We start from the raw sequence: 13,877 nt of genomic DNA, 5'->3' as shown, positions 1-13,877 counted from the left end.
GTCCACATATATTACTTAAAAAAGAAAAGGAAAAATCAGTATGTGTGCAGTGCTTGACTGGTCTTTAAATGTATTTTGCCATTCAGGCATATTGTGCTTCAATTTGAAAGCATTACTTCAGTCATGTTGAAGGCATTTTGAACTAAAATGAAAAGGTTTTACAATTTTATTAGCATCTCATAAATATCACTGTAGAATCAGTAATATAACAGGATTACTCATGAAAAGAAAATTGGTCATGCTCCTTGCAAAGCTAAGAAATAAATTATTACCAGAAGCTTTATAGCTATGTAAGGATTTCGTTATGTGCCCTGATTCAACTAAGAATATATCTGTCTCCCACTGATATATGATTTACTACATGAATATGCTTAAGCAGAGTTAATTAGGACCTTTAATTAATTTTAAAATTAATTTCTTTCATGTTCTTTACAGCGTCTTCCAGAAATGATTGTTATAAACATGCAATTTTACATGGCTAACATATAGGTGCCAACTCTACTCTCTCACTAAGCCAATACTTGCCTAAGTATTCTTGCATATTTACCTTAAGTAATTACCCCAGGCAGCAATAATCTGTCTCACGTAGCACACTTGCAACTGCAGGTCCAAGTTTCCATGATGTTTGGAGGCCAATCAGCTGTTGAAGTCAATCCAAAGATCAACGTGGAGGAACTGAAATCTTTCACTTCCATGAGCTTGTACATAAAGCTTCAGAAAGACAATCCACAACTGGCAGCATCTCCAGACAGATTCATTTTGTACCTCGGAAACAAAAACGTAAGAGAACAATTCAGTTGTGTTTTTTTTTTTACATATATTTTTAACAAAAAAATGAAAATTGAAATAGGTTTGAATTTTGTTTGCCCCTGGTTTTTCCTTTCACTGTTTCTTCGTGTTTCAAAATAAGAGGTGTCTACTATATGACTGTCATTGATTTTGTGACAAGCAAAGAGCAAGGGTTCCTGAGACTCTTGTCCTTGAGACTTCTCACCTCAAAAAATGAAGGATTCTCTCTTAAAAGGAAATTGGACTGCCTATTGAGTGTACTGCTTTGATTGACACTGATGCAAGCCATACTTGCTATCTCCACTGCTAGTACCAAGGTGATCTGAAGCAGTTAATGTCACCCACCTGGCTTTTGTGAGATACAATTTAATCAGTTTATGTTGCTGACAGTGTCAATTCCAAATCTCTGAGGTCAGAGGCCCACAAGATAAGCAGTTTTCTTTATCTGTGGCTTGTGCTGCTGTTGTATACTCTGTAGACCACTGCTTTGAAATAGCTGTTCTTTAAATTATGGTCCCTAAAAGAAAAAAAATCACACCTCACAAGCCAGGTATAATCCTGGCAATTTGTTACCTCGGAAGGGTAAAGAGACAGTCTTTTATTTTTAAGCTTTTCTACAAAGAATGACTACTGAATATAAATCAAGTGAAACCACTTTTGACAGAATATTTAATTGCAGCATAATATCTAGGCTTTAGACTATTTCCTGCATAACACTGCACACCAAATACTGATGAATAGCTTCCCATTGAACATGACTAATTCATGGTCAGCAGACATCTCACTGACCTTGTATTTAAGGCAGTGAAAATTGATATAAAGTAAAATATCAAGAGATTTTTCTATACAGTTTTATCTGGTGAAAGCAACCAATTAGAGAATGAAGCTTTTGTTTATATTTAAATAGCTTTTTATAGTAATATTAAAAGGTGTCATTTAGTTTATCAAAGCCCTCCCTTTACTAATGTTCTGCATTAAATCTCTTTTGGTGTTGTATCTCTGACATCCTTCTCCATTGTTTTTTTAGGCAAAACATTACATTGGTCTTGCAATTAAAAATGACAATCTTGTGTACATTTATAATCTGGGGGGCCAAGACGTGGAGATACCTCTGGATGCCAAGCCAGTCAGCACCTGGCCTTCTTACTTCAGCATCATCAAAATTGAGAGGTAAAGTGATTATGTGCATTTTCCCCAAATCAAACAGTAGGAAAATAAAATCAAGCAGAAAAGCCTGTGTCAGAACTGCCCAACAAGAATCTTCAGTGTCTGGTTCTATTCCTTCTGAAATAGATGGAAATTCTCTCTGCTTTTGGAGAACCAGGATCCAAAGGGCCACATGGAGGAAGAGAAAGTGTCTGTGGTTTCTCCTTTTCTCTTCCCCCAGATTACTAGTCTTCTAGTAAGGAAATAAAAACCCTTCCTGGAGCTGAAGGCTTTCTTATTCTTTTTTAAGTCCAGCCAACATGAAACTCTCTTCTCTTACAATTCCTTTCTACAGGATTGGAAGACATGGCAAAATGTTTTTAACTGTGCCCAGTCTTAGCAGCACAGATGAAGAAAAATTCATCAAAAAGGGAGAGGTTCTTGGTCCTGGCTCTCTCCTTAATTTGGAACCTGAAAATGCTGTTTTCTATGTCGGTGGAGTGCCTCCAGGCTTCAAGGTTGGTCAGATAAATATTCTGTATTCAAAACTAAATAGTGCAAACTTATCTTGCTGGACTTCCCTTTAAACATAGAAATGGTAAATAAAGAAAATTTCCTTATTTAGTCATTTATTATCATAGGACTTCATCTTTTAGCCATGGGAAAAACAGTTTTCTCTTGCATATTATGTCATACAGTGAGATGATCATATTGATGATAGCCGGTGTTCAAGTTTTCAGAAATTTAATCAAAGAAAGGCTTGCTAATTGTTTACTAGCATGCATAAATGAGGTCTATTAGTCCAGCTTAACAAATCTTGCAGGCTAACAGTTTTTTTCAAGATCCAAATACTGATCCACAAGCAGCTCTTCTAGCAGTATAAAAACAAAGAAAGATTAATTCAATACACTTACGTATTCCTGAGCTTTGCACTGTTATGACTACCAGATAGATGCCATGATCCAAATTCTAGATTACTGAGCCTTGGGTGCAAATTGCCTGGGAATAGAACACATACACACACAAAAAAGTCATCCAGTAAATGAACCCTCCAGGTGTGTTCCAGAGCAGGGCAGAGGAAAAACAAAAGAGAAAAGTGAAAGAAAATGGGAAGAAAATTATTCATGGTATTATTTAATAAGCATAGGGGCCTCTTTCCCCTTAGAAAAGGGCAACTCACATTTTCATTTATTAGCATACGGTCTTATTTGCTAAAAGCTTTTGCCTTTGCTTCCCAGTTACATACTTTGCAAATACGAAATGTACCACCTACTTCTAACCATTGGAAGTTTCAGCCTTAACATAATTAAACAAAATAGTAGACAAAACAGAGGGGGGGAAACCATGATCATTTGCCAAATGTATCTGTGCCGCAGATAAGAATCTGATTTTCTTTTACAGCTACATATATTCTGCATTGCTGTATTACCATTGCTATTATATCATAAGCAAAATGGAAATAATGAGAAGATGAACTTACTCACAGTGATCAAACTCTGAAGTACAAGAGCTGTTATTAATATCACACCTGTTCCACAGGGCAGAATATTTTAATATAAAAAGAATGATTCACTAGCTCTGTCAGTGTTATTCTTTGGAATTTTCCCCTCACCAGTGTGGCTATTTAAATTCCATTTGCAGTGACCTTTATTAAAAGAAAAAGTTTCTACATCCTGCTAACTCTTCAAAATAATACCTACTGAGGATTACCCACTGGTACAGACTTTGAATCCCAGTCTCCTGGGTTTAAAGAGCTCTCTCATTTCTCTCCCTTTTCATCATGGTATGAAGTTATTTTTCTGAGGTGAACAATGTCTATACATTAGATATGAATTATCTACTGAGAGATTCAAATACATTGAGTAAGATCGGTTATTAGTCAAATCTTAACTCTTTCCCCCTTTTCCAAGTGTGCTCCACTCAAAACTACAAAGGAAGCTTTTGTTTGCATTTGCCTTTCCTGGTTTAATTTTTTCACTCTGAGACCATTTATGTGCTTCCTTTTAACTTACAGCCCATAGACCATATCATGATAAGGTCTGTGAAGACTATTCACAGTAGTATCACCCCATTTTTTTCAAAATACAAATTGCACAGGGACAAAACTGATCCCAGGCACAAATGATCTCCCAATACCTAACTAGAGTGTGACCTTTCCCCTTTTACTCTTCCTTGTCCTCTGCACAGCTCCCTCCTAGCCTGAACCTACCTGGCTTCATCGGCTGTCTGGAATTGGCTACCCTAAACAATGATGTGATCAGCCTGTACAACTTCAAGCACGTCTACAACATCGACACCACCACATCGCCACCTTGTGCCAGGTAGGGGACACTCCAGTCCTCACTCTGCTACTCTGGTTTGTTTCAAGTACCAGTCCCGATTTTATTTTACAAACGTGAAGGTGACACTGAGTTGTTCAGAAGGAACTTGGTTACTTTTAGCTCCTGATTGCATCAGCACGTTTAATTTTTATATGTATATATGTATGTATATATATATGTATGTATGTGTATGTATACATGTTGGACTCTATGATCCGTATGGGTCCCTTTTAACTTGAGATACTTTATAATTTTCTGTAGTCTCCACTAACTATCTCACAATCTTGATCATGCCTTCCAAAAGGGAACTGTCATGTTAGCTGAAGCATGTCCCATGTCGCTCCTAACCCGACTGCTTGTCTAGGACAGGGAGGATCCATACTCAAATTATGTTGCTGTAAGTGATACAGCCACAGCCAGTCAGCTCTCGTGGGTCTGGTAACCTTGAATGCAGTCCCACTCCCAGGTAGCAAAGCCAGTATTGAAGCTATCTTTCTGCCATACACTCTTAAATCCACGACAGAAATTCCTTAGATAAGCCTTTCACAAACTGGGAAATGCAGCTCCTAAAGCAGAAGTGAACATCAACTGTAGCAGTCATTTAGCACAGACAAGGCAGGCATTTTCTTACACAACAGGAAGCAACAGTAGAACCTCTCTAGAGAAAGAACAGGTGAGAAATTTGCCTCATGCGGTGGGAAAAAATGCAGGAAGTGCTAGGATAGCACAAATTGTGGCTTTCCACACCATTCCCACAGGGAGCTCAAGGTGCTGCTCTCCACGACTCCTGGGCTCCCCAGCAGAGTCCATGCTCAGCTAAAGGCCTCAGAGATTTCAAATGGATTTCTGCACAAACTGGTCAAGCTCTTAATAGAAATATATGTGTATCCTTATAATGAGGAGGTGCTGTGGGCCTGTCACTTTACAAGGATGAGCAAAGAATTTTCCTGTCCTCTACATACAGCACAGGATTAAAGCATGATGAAGGAGTTAGATACACCTCCGAAGATACATACTATTTTTCAGAAAAAAATTCATAGACAAAAATTTGAAAGAAAGTCATCAGTCTCACCATTGCCAGGAAGAAGCAGAAGTTCAGAACAATTATTTCAATAAAGTATGTAAAGGTCTTTAAGTTTCCCCAAATTAAAATGGGTGCATACCAACTGATCCTTCCCATCTCGTTCTTTTATAGAGATAAGTTGGCTTTCACTCAGAGCCGGGCTGTGAGCTATTTCTTTGATGGCTCTGGCTACGCCTTGGCAAGAAACATTGAGAGAAGGGGAAGATTCAGCCAGGTAACTCGATTTGACATAGAAGTTCGAACACCTACGGACAACGGATTGATCCTGCTGATGATTAATGGGGTGAGTACCAAATCCTGCTGGTACCCTTTATCCATGAGCATCATAAGTTCCCCAATCCAAATTGCTTATGTCCTTACACTTAACTTCTGAAAAGAGGAAATATTTTGTATTCATCTGGTGCATGTATACATTAGGAGGGAACTGGAACTTGCTCTGAAAAGGTCTCAGGAAGATGAGGCCCTGAGTTGAACTCTGCTTTCATCCAGAGACAGTCAGGACTTCAAACTGGTCATATCCTTGTGATGATACTTCGAGAGAGACTCCAGTTAAGCCCAGTAGTTGTACCTTTACTTAACTGTGAATGTACAATCAAAGCGATATAAAATTTCTATGAAGTAACTCCCAAAAAGCAGACACTTTGTGGTAGCTGCCACTTTATAACTGTGCCTCAGGGTGTACTATAGTTAAATATTTAAGTTACTGAAAATAGAAAGCACTCCAAATAAAAATGCTTGATCCAAATGTCAGCAGCTTTTCTGAACTTTGAGGGTGATGCAATCTCTGTAAGAGTTTGAAGAAAGTAGACTCCACATGAAAATATCCTCTGAAGACATTGGATTTTTTTGTCTTTGGACATCTTCACATCAAGCTCCCAAGTCCTGTGTGGATTACAACCTGGGAAGGCCACAGAAAACATTTTTCTTTCGCAGATGCAGTCTCCAGACAGACACTTGTCTAGACACCTACATGTAACACTGCATTAAGCATTTAGAAGGGAAAAAAATCCACTCTCATTAGAAGAACCCTCTAATGTTTGTCTTTAGAGTAACTTCCAGAGGAGAGTTGTGGGAAGCAATTTACTCTGCTGCAATTTACTCATGCTACCACTAACCTTAATTCTTAGGAGGCTTTGACTAAGCAGCTGCTGTTAAAATTTTAACAGCCTCTATTGCAGGCCAGTTATTTTTCTTTCAAGCAAAAGCACCTAGAGGTTTTTGGAGACATATGCACTTTGTGTTTGACAGTGGAAGCTGCAATCAAGTTGGATGTCAGCTGTGGGAGACCATGTCCTCTCACAAGCACTTTTAGAAAGTCTGTGTAAGCCGGTCCATTATTCAGTTCTGTAAAGACAGCTCATAAATATTCTGAATGTAATCCCTGTTTCATTTTCAAGTTTAAGCTGTTCAGAACAAAGCCACGCTGCAGTTTCATTTAAAAGTACTAGATTAAAACCTACTCTTACTTCTTTAAATAATGACTTCTGAAAGTGGACTCATCTATGTCAAAGACAGCAGTTCTTGGCCTCCAGTAGAGTTTTGAGAATTATTGTTCCCATGTTTCCATTAGGCATGGAAACAACATTATGAACACTAGGAGAGAAGACAAGCATTATCATTAAAAACATTACACAGATGCACTTATGCTGTAAACTGCCCTTTCTGATTCTTTATGTTCAGTTTTGGAACAAGGCTAATTCCATGGTACAGATCTTCATTTCAAGCACTCCTTAAAGACTTTCTAAAGTATAGTTCCTGCTTATAAAATCTAGGTCATCCAGCCACAGAATAGAAGCTAAAGCAGGAACTGACAGGAATTCCAAAAACCAAATACATAGTAAATAGACTCTAGCTATTGCTCAACCTTCAGTAAATATATCAGTGTTGATCACGTCTTTGAAAAGACAAAAAAAACCTGAGTCATTACAGACATTGTGACAGAAGCTGCTAATGCAGATGCAGCCATTCTAGCACAACATTGCTTTTACCAGTATAACATCTTTCATTTAGGGCATGTGGTATTTCTTCAACAGTAAATAGTTGTGTTTGCATTAGGAATACTTTGCTGGTAAAGAATATTGACATTACTGCGCTACTAAATATTATTTCTATAGGGAAACAGTTCACCAAGTCTTCAAATAAGTATCATTTATAAAACAATTACGTGTGCATGTACATATATACACATATATTATAAATATAAAAATATAACTGTGTTATAGTTTTGCAAATAAAAATATATTTTCCCATCATGCTTTTCACAATGTCACTCTTGTAGCACTGTTTATTAATTTTTTTTTTAGTTGCTGCCACATACTGCTTTTCTGACTGCTTTTCTGACTGCTGTTTTGTTTTATACAGAGCATGTTCTTCAGCCTAGAGATGCACAATGGTTTCTTGTACCTTCTCTATGACTTTGGCTTCAGCAATGGTCCTGTGCTTCTCGAGGACTCCATGAAGAAGGCTCAGATTAATGATGCTAAATTTCATGAGGTAGAGATGTGGTTACTATCATAACCATTTGACTAGCTATCCCAGAAATTCCAAAGCAGCAATAATTGCTCCAACACCCATGATGAGGGTCCAGGTGGTGATATAGTAGAACAGGTAGAAGAGTAGAGTGTATGCAAGTCCCACCACTACTGAGCAGTGGAAAGGGAAGGCTCTCCCTTCCTCTTCATAAATCGATGCTTTTAGACAGATTCTGTGTATTATTGGCCAAGGACAGGACAGTTACATGAGAGAAAACGTGTTATTAAGTCAAAATTAAATTATATCAAAGACAGCTCTATATTTCAAATATACAACTCTCCTCAACTAAAATCATGTCATTATGTTAACTTGACCACCTGTGCTGGTTTAAAGGTAAACTGGCAGGGGAAATGAACCCAACTCAAAAGAGAGATTATAAGTCAGAATAACAATTTAATAAAATAATACAATAAATACGATTATACAGACAAACAATTGGTTTTAACCCACAAAACCCAAATGTATAACCCAGTACCCTGGGGCATGAACAGAGTGGTGTTCGTTGGGCCCCCTGAGTCCAAAGTAAAAGGAGAGGGAAAGAAACCTGTTGGTGAGAGTGCTGTTGCAGTCTGGTCAATAGTGGTGATTGCAGTCCGGTCGAGAGTGGTGGTTCAGTCCTTCTCTGTTTCCCACGAGTGGTTCAAAAAGTCCCAAGACTCCAAGATTATATATATCCTCAGGTTCAGGCAGGAATGCCCAGTGCCTCCCTCAGGGCGGGAAGTTCCACAATGGGTGTGAGGACAGGAGCATCCTCCTGTCTCACAGGCCTCTTAACACCCAGTTTATAGCCTGAGGAGTCAGGAGTGCTTTGGGCAGATGGTGTAAATGGTCTATTGATAACAGTTTCTGGGAAATGGCATGGAAGGCTATAGAACACACAGTTTTGGGTTACACCCATACAGTGATGAACTGGTCCCAGCTGTTCTAACTAGGACACCACCTTAGTTGCTATGCATTGTAGTACAAAAAATATAGCATTTCCCATTTCATTTGAAAAGATAGTTGATTTGGTAGCATTCTTTTATATATGCACAGTATTTTATGGACTTTGGCAGATGTAAAATATTTACTTGTATTTGGTTTCCAGGAATTTGGTTTAAGCCAGTGTAACTGTGACTATGCAAATCTCCCTTAGTGAATTGCTTCTCCTGCCATTTATTTGATGTAAACTCAACTTGATTCCTGACCCCCAACTATAGTTCTGTTTATATTAAAGTACAGCACAATTATGCCTTTTATGCTTTCACAACAAAATAATTTTTTTAAGAAGTATGCCCTAACTTCTTGGATAAATCAAGAAAGCATTCTGAGGTTAATGGAGCTTATCTATTTGCCACAGTGCAGAATTTGACAGGAGTACTTTCATGTGGATTTATTCATAAGTGAAATATCCTGAGGATTCAGTCATCAGAGAAATTGTGATCAATCAAAATAAGCTTCCTAGTAGTAATCTTTGCCAACATCTCCCAATTTACAAACAATTTCTTTGATAAATTGGAGGAATTTTTCAAACAAAAAGATACAAAGATCCAATCAATTTTGCAAGATCACCATGATGACTTACAAAAGATGACATTTTTAAACACACGCTTTTCTTTTCAGATTTCTATTATCTATCACAATTCTAAGAAGATGATCTTGGTAGTAGACAGGAGACATATAAAAAGCGTGGACAATGAAAGAACAGCAATGCCATTCACAGATATCTACATTGGAGGAGCACCTGCTGAGATCTTGCACTCCAGGTCGGTTTACGACTGGGATTCAATCATTATATTCAAGTGATCACCATATTTAAGTTTTGTTGTATGACCTTTGCTGAAGGGCTAACAATAAAACATTTTCTTTGGCATCAACACCTTATGTAAAACAACCCCTCAGACATTCTTCTAAGTGTCTCTCAGAGCCCTGAAGTACCGAGGATAAGACTTGATCCATTACAGTCAGTTAAATTCTACTGAAACTGGCCTAGTTTTAGTAAGGGTAACAGAAACAGTCGGCTTCTTAAAATAAAAAGGCATTTTCAAAGAACACATGATTATATAAAATTGCTATTCCTCCTTACTCTGCAAAAAGTGATCTTTGTAAAATAGCAATGCACTAGCTGCAGGATCAAGACCCTCTAACAACTGCATTTTCAAATCTAAAGATGATCTTTTTCCTCCTAAGCATTTCAGTTCTTATCCATCTCAGGTTCTCTCTAGATCCAAGTCAGCTGGCTCTGTGTAGGCGTGGGAAGAAAAGTCTCATTTTCCCATTGCGCCATTTGACAGAAGCCAAGTTTAGTCTGTGTAGAGTTTATAACTCTAATTTCCTGCAGTAGGAATCTGCCGGACCCCAGGGTCATATTCTGAGAGCAGACTGGCTGTTTGGAGAAGAGTATGCTCTTTTGATAGGCAATATTCATTCCTAGGATCAGACAGCAAGGCCTGCATTTTCAGAAGGGCTCCAGCTGCTGTTTCAAGTGTAACAACTACTAACAGGAACACCATTTCTCTTTAAAATATCCTCCATGTAAAAAAAAAGCCATATATAGATATGTAATACCTTATCTTGAAGCTTTGAACATAGGGACAAATATTAGGTAAGGAAAAATGATGCCTTTCAATCCCATGGAATTATTTGAACATGTGAACAAAGTGGCTGGCAAGGGAGAAACAGAGTATATAATTTATCTGTCCTTTCAAATAGTTCTTTACAATGGTCTGTCATAAAGGGCTATTAAGAAAACTAGTGGAGTGGAGAGGGGAAAAGCTGCAGCGGATTAGCAAGCACCTAGGAAAGAGAAAGTAGGACATGGTACTAACTCTTCAATTTTCACAATATAAAAAGTCTACAGCACATGCTCAAAGGATCTCTCTTAGAGTTGGTATTAAATACATTAATGATCTAGGAACAAAGTACAAAAGGATGGTGAAAATTACTTTGGTTATTCAAGCCTAAAGAACACTGAAAAAGCCCAGAAGGACCTAGAAATATATGCAATTGAGCAGTTCAATGGCAGATAAGACTTGTTCACAAATGTAGGATAGAAGATGAATCACATGAATTATGCCTGCAGTTTTCTGAGCAGACTGTGGTTATTCTTGTACACATCTGGAAGGTACTCTAAAAGCAGGAAAAATAACAATAACATTTCAATTAAAAAGTTATATCAGAAAAAAAAGTAGACATTGTAAAAATATGATCGATTATAATGCTGAAAAATATATACAGAAATTATTTAAGCAGAGCTTCAGCTTTGTTTCTGATACTATACTCAGTTTTCATTCTCATGGCAAAGGTAGACAGCAAAAAGTATGGTCCAAATGTGGTGATATCATCCCATTTTCATCAGGAGCATAAGTTAATATTCTACTGATGAGGTACTACTATCTCTCTACTACTGCTATCCACTACTGATATTTATGCTTTCTTTTTCCAGACAGACTTACATTTTACTGACTTTGCTGAGCAACAGCAGGGTGGGAAGCTAGCTTTAGCCTTAGAGGAGGAATTTCATATTCTTTTAAAGCAGCGTCTTTTCATTCACTTCAAATGCATTTTTCTCTGTCAATTGCCTTTTTTCTCCAAATAAATGAATCTAGAAGTACCGCTATACATTATTTTTGTTCCACCTCAGTCACTGCGTAAAGCAGAAAGCTAAGGGGACGTGGGAGCATAGGGCACTGAGAACTGTTAAGAAATGAACTCAGAAGCCTTTCTTTAGATGAAAGCCTATCCTCCATGGTTCCTGTTGCTAGAACATGTTGTCAGGTTAATGGCATTTAACAGGCAGATTTGTGGCATTCAGTCACATGGTCAGAGTAAAGATTATACAGGTAGACTGATACCTCACACTTTGATCCAAATCTCGGTGAGAATGGCAGAAGCCTTCCTGTTGATTTTGTCTTCCTGCTGGTTTCAGTGAGGAGCAAATTGAGCCCCTACAGCACTCCTCCTCTCACCTTATTTCAGACTTGTACAAGTACACCTGGATTACTTCACCTGATGGTCCATTTTTGCCAGTGCAGTAAAAATAAGCATTCTAAGAGCTTGATTCATCTGCCAGGTTTCTAAAGTCTACCTTACAACAAGATAACTCACAGATATTTAGTGCAGAAGCAGATGTCAACAGTATCATAGCACGTGAAGTGAAAAGAATCCCACTGCTAAGGCACACACTGCTTAAAGAACAAAGACTGTTTCCAGGTAGCCAGGTCAAAACTCTGGATTTCACATTCACTCCTTCGGTGTATTTGTTCCCTGGTTATCTCTTGGACTGGTACCCAGTAGATCCCATCTAATTTTCTTGCCCTGTCAAAGCTGTGATTTTACACAAATTACTTCTTCTTACGACTTGAGAATTGTGAGGACAAATTTAATTATATTCACCCTATGCTGTAACGTTGTGATATCTTGTTAAGGTGTTGAAAAACTGACAGTAATGAGTAGGAACAGTTGGGATACACTCAACTGCTGTCTACCTCAAATCTGACATAAAAAGGATCCTTGAAGCTCACCTACTGCTCACATTTACAATTATGTAAACCCACAAATCGGCAAGTAGAATTTACTCTTGCTTCCCTGACTTCTGTTGAGACTTTTTTTAAGAAATAGAGATCCATTTGCTTCCAATGGCAAGACTAGAGCTTGCTAGTAAAAGCAAGACAGGAAACTAAATCAAAATTTTTCTAAAATTTTAGAAAAATGGAGATAAAAATCCATTGACTTTCACTTTAAAGGGGTAGAAATACATTTTAAAATAAATCTGTTTTAGTTTATTTCAGTTTATTTCAGCATCCATTTTTATCTTTTTAAAGTTACTCTATATGTATATCCTCTCTGAACTCTCATGTATTTCTCCCCATAAAATTTATTAAAACTGGTGCATTTTGACTTTTCAAAACATATAATGTGGCTAATTAGTTGTTTTACATAAAGATGCAAGAATTGGGCACTAGTGAAGCAAACGATCAGTTTTTCCAAGCCCTTTAGAACATCTTGGCAACAAAAGTCTGTCCAGAAAGGCAAGGGCTATCTAACTGCAGCTTGTTTGGCATTGTTTTCCAGCAGCATTATTTCACATCTGGCAGGAAGTATCGGCTTCAAAGGCTGCATGAAAGGTTTCCAGTTCCAAAAGAAGGATTTCAACTTGTTGGAAGAACCAGGAACACTGGGAATCAGCTATGGGTGCCCAGAGGATTCATTGGTAAGCATGACATCATTTGTGACATAATAACAAAATTTTGACAATGGATATAGCTGTGAGCTTGAGTTTTACTCCAAACGATGGAAGAACAGTCTTCAACCAGGGAAATGATCATTCACTCATTGACTGGCAGAGGAGGTGTGGGGGGGAGGTGTCTGTTAAGTCTGCTGACATAGTACCCAATTTTCACCCTGAATTACAGCACAAGGTGTTTCACTTGATATTCTTCTCATATGTGAAATCGCAGTGTGAAAGCTAGACCTGAAATAAATTGTGTGCTGTATTTTGAAAAGAAATATTGCAATGTAATTTGTTTTTCTTAAAGATACAAGGAGAATTGTCCTCACATCCTAATACAGATGTATGAAATGGAAAAGACAGCAAAACATTCATCCTTCAAGATCAGCTCCTCCTCTCTGACACACACACACACACTGCACAGCAATAGCACTGAGAAAATTGCCATTTTGCTTCTGGTGCCTTCCATCATAGTAATGCAAGGCTGATAAATCTAAACAGTGTTTGGAGTCTTCATCCTGCAGTCATGTCTGTTCAAAGCCATGCTACAAACCTGTGAAGAAGATTCCACCACTTGCAGAACTCTTCACACAATCTCACCCTCTGTCAACAAGGAAGCTGTATGCAATTTGTCCTACCTTGGACACAGTATTGCTCCTGAGACTCACAGGGTTATAGACCACCATGTCCAACACCTTCCACCCCACCCCAACACTTGGTGCAGCACACAAACTAATACATCACGTGTTGGAATTGTGACTCAGTGCCACACAGCTCAGACAGGGGCATAAGTCGC

The 13,877-nt window shown here is 38.1% G+C and overlaps 1 protein-coding gene across 2 annotated transcripts in view; it reads left to right on the top strand.

Annotated features, from left to right (window-relative positions):
• The window catches only part of LAMA4 (laminin subunit alpha 4), a 101,549-nt gene that overhangs the window by 71,445 nt on the left and 16,227 nt on the right, over positions 1-13,877 (top strand). Inside the window, exons 19-26 of one of the 2 annotated variants that reach the window (XM_017829548.1) lie at positions 607-780; positions 1,817-1,959; positions 2,291-2,453; positions 4,123-4,256; positions 5,452-5,623; positions 7,702-7,833; positions 9,475-9,617; positions 12,928-13,063. In XM_017829548.1, coding sequence (XP_017685037.1) covers positions 607-780; positions 1,817-1,959; positions 2,291-2,453; positions 4,123-4,256; positions 5,452-5,623; positions 7,702-7,833; positions 9,475-9,617; positions 12,928-13,063 — 1,197 coding nt within the window. Of the gene's footprint in view, positions 1-606; positions 781-1,816; positions 1,960-2,290; positions 2,454-4,122; positions 4,257-5,451; positions 5,624-7,701; positions 7,834-9,474; positions 9,618-12,924; positions 13,064-13,877 lie in introns of both variants that reach the window. The other variant, XM_017829537.1, reaches the window with a different exon arrangement.

This window comes from Lepidothrix coronata, unplaced genomic scaffold (genome assembly GCF_001604755.1).
Source record: "Lepidothrix coronata isolate B3197 unplaced genomic scaffold, Lepidothrix_coronata-1.0 Scaffold5, whole genome shotgun sequence".
Classification (NCBI taxonomy): domain Eukaryota; kingdom Metazoa; phylum Chordata; class Aves; order Passeriformes; family Pipridae; genus Lepidothrix; species Lepidothrix coronata.
The sequence above is the reverse complement of the archived record's forward strand: the minus strand, read 5'-3'. Positions and strand labels throughout refer to the sequence as shown.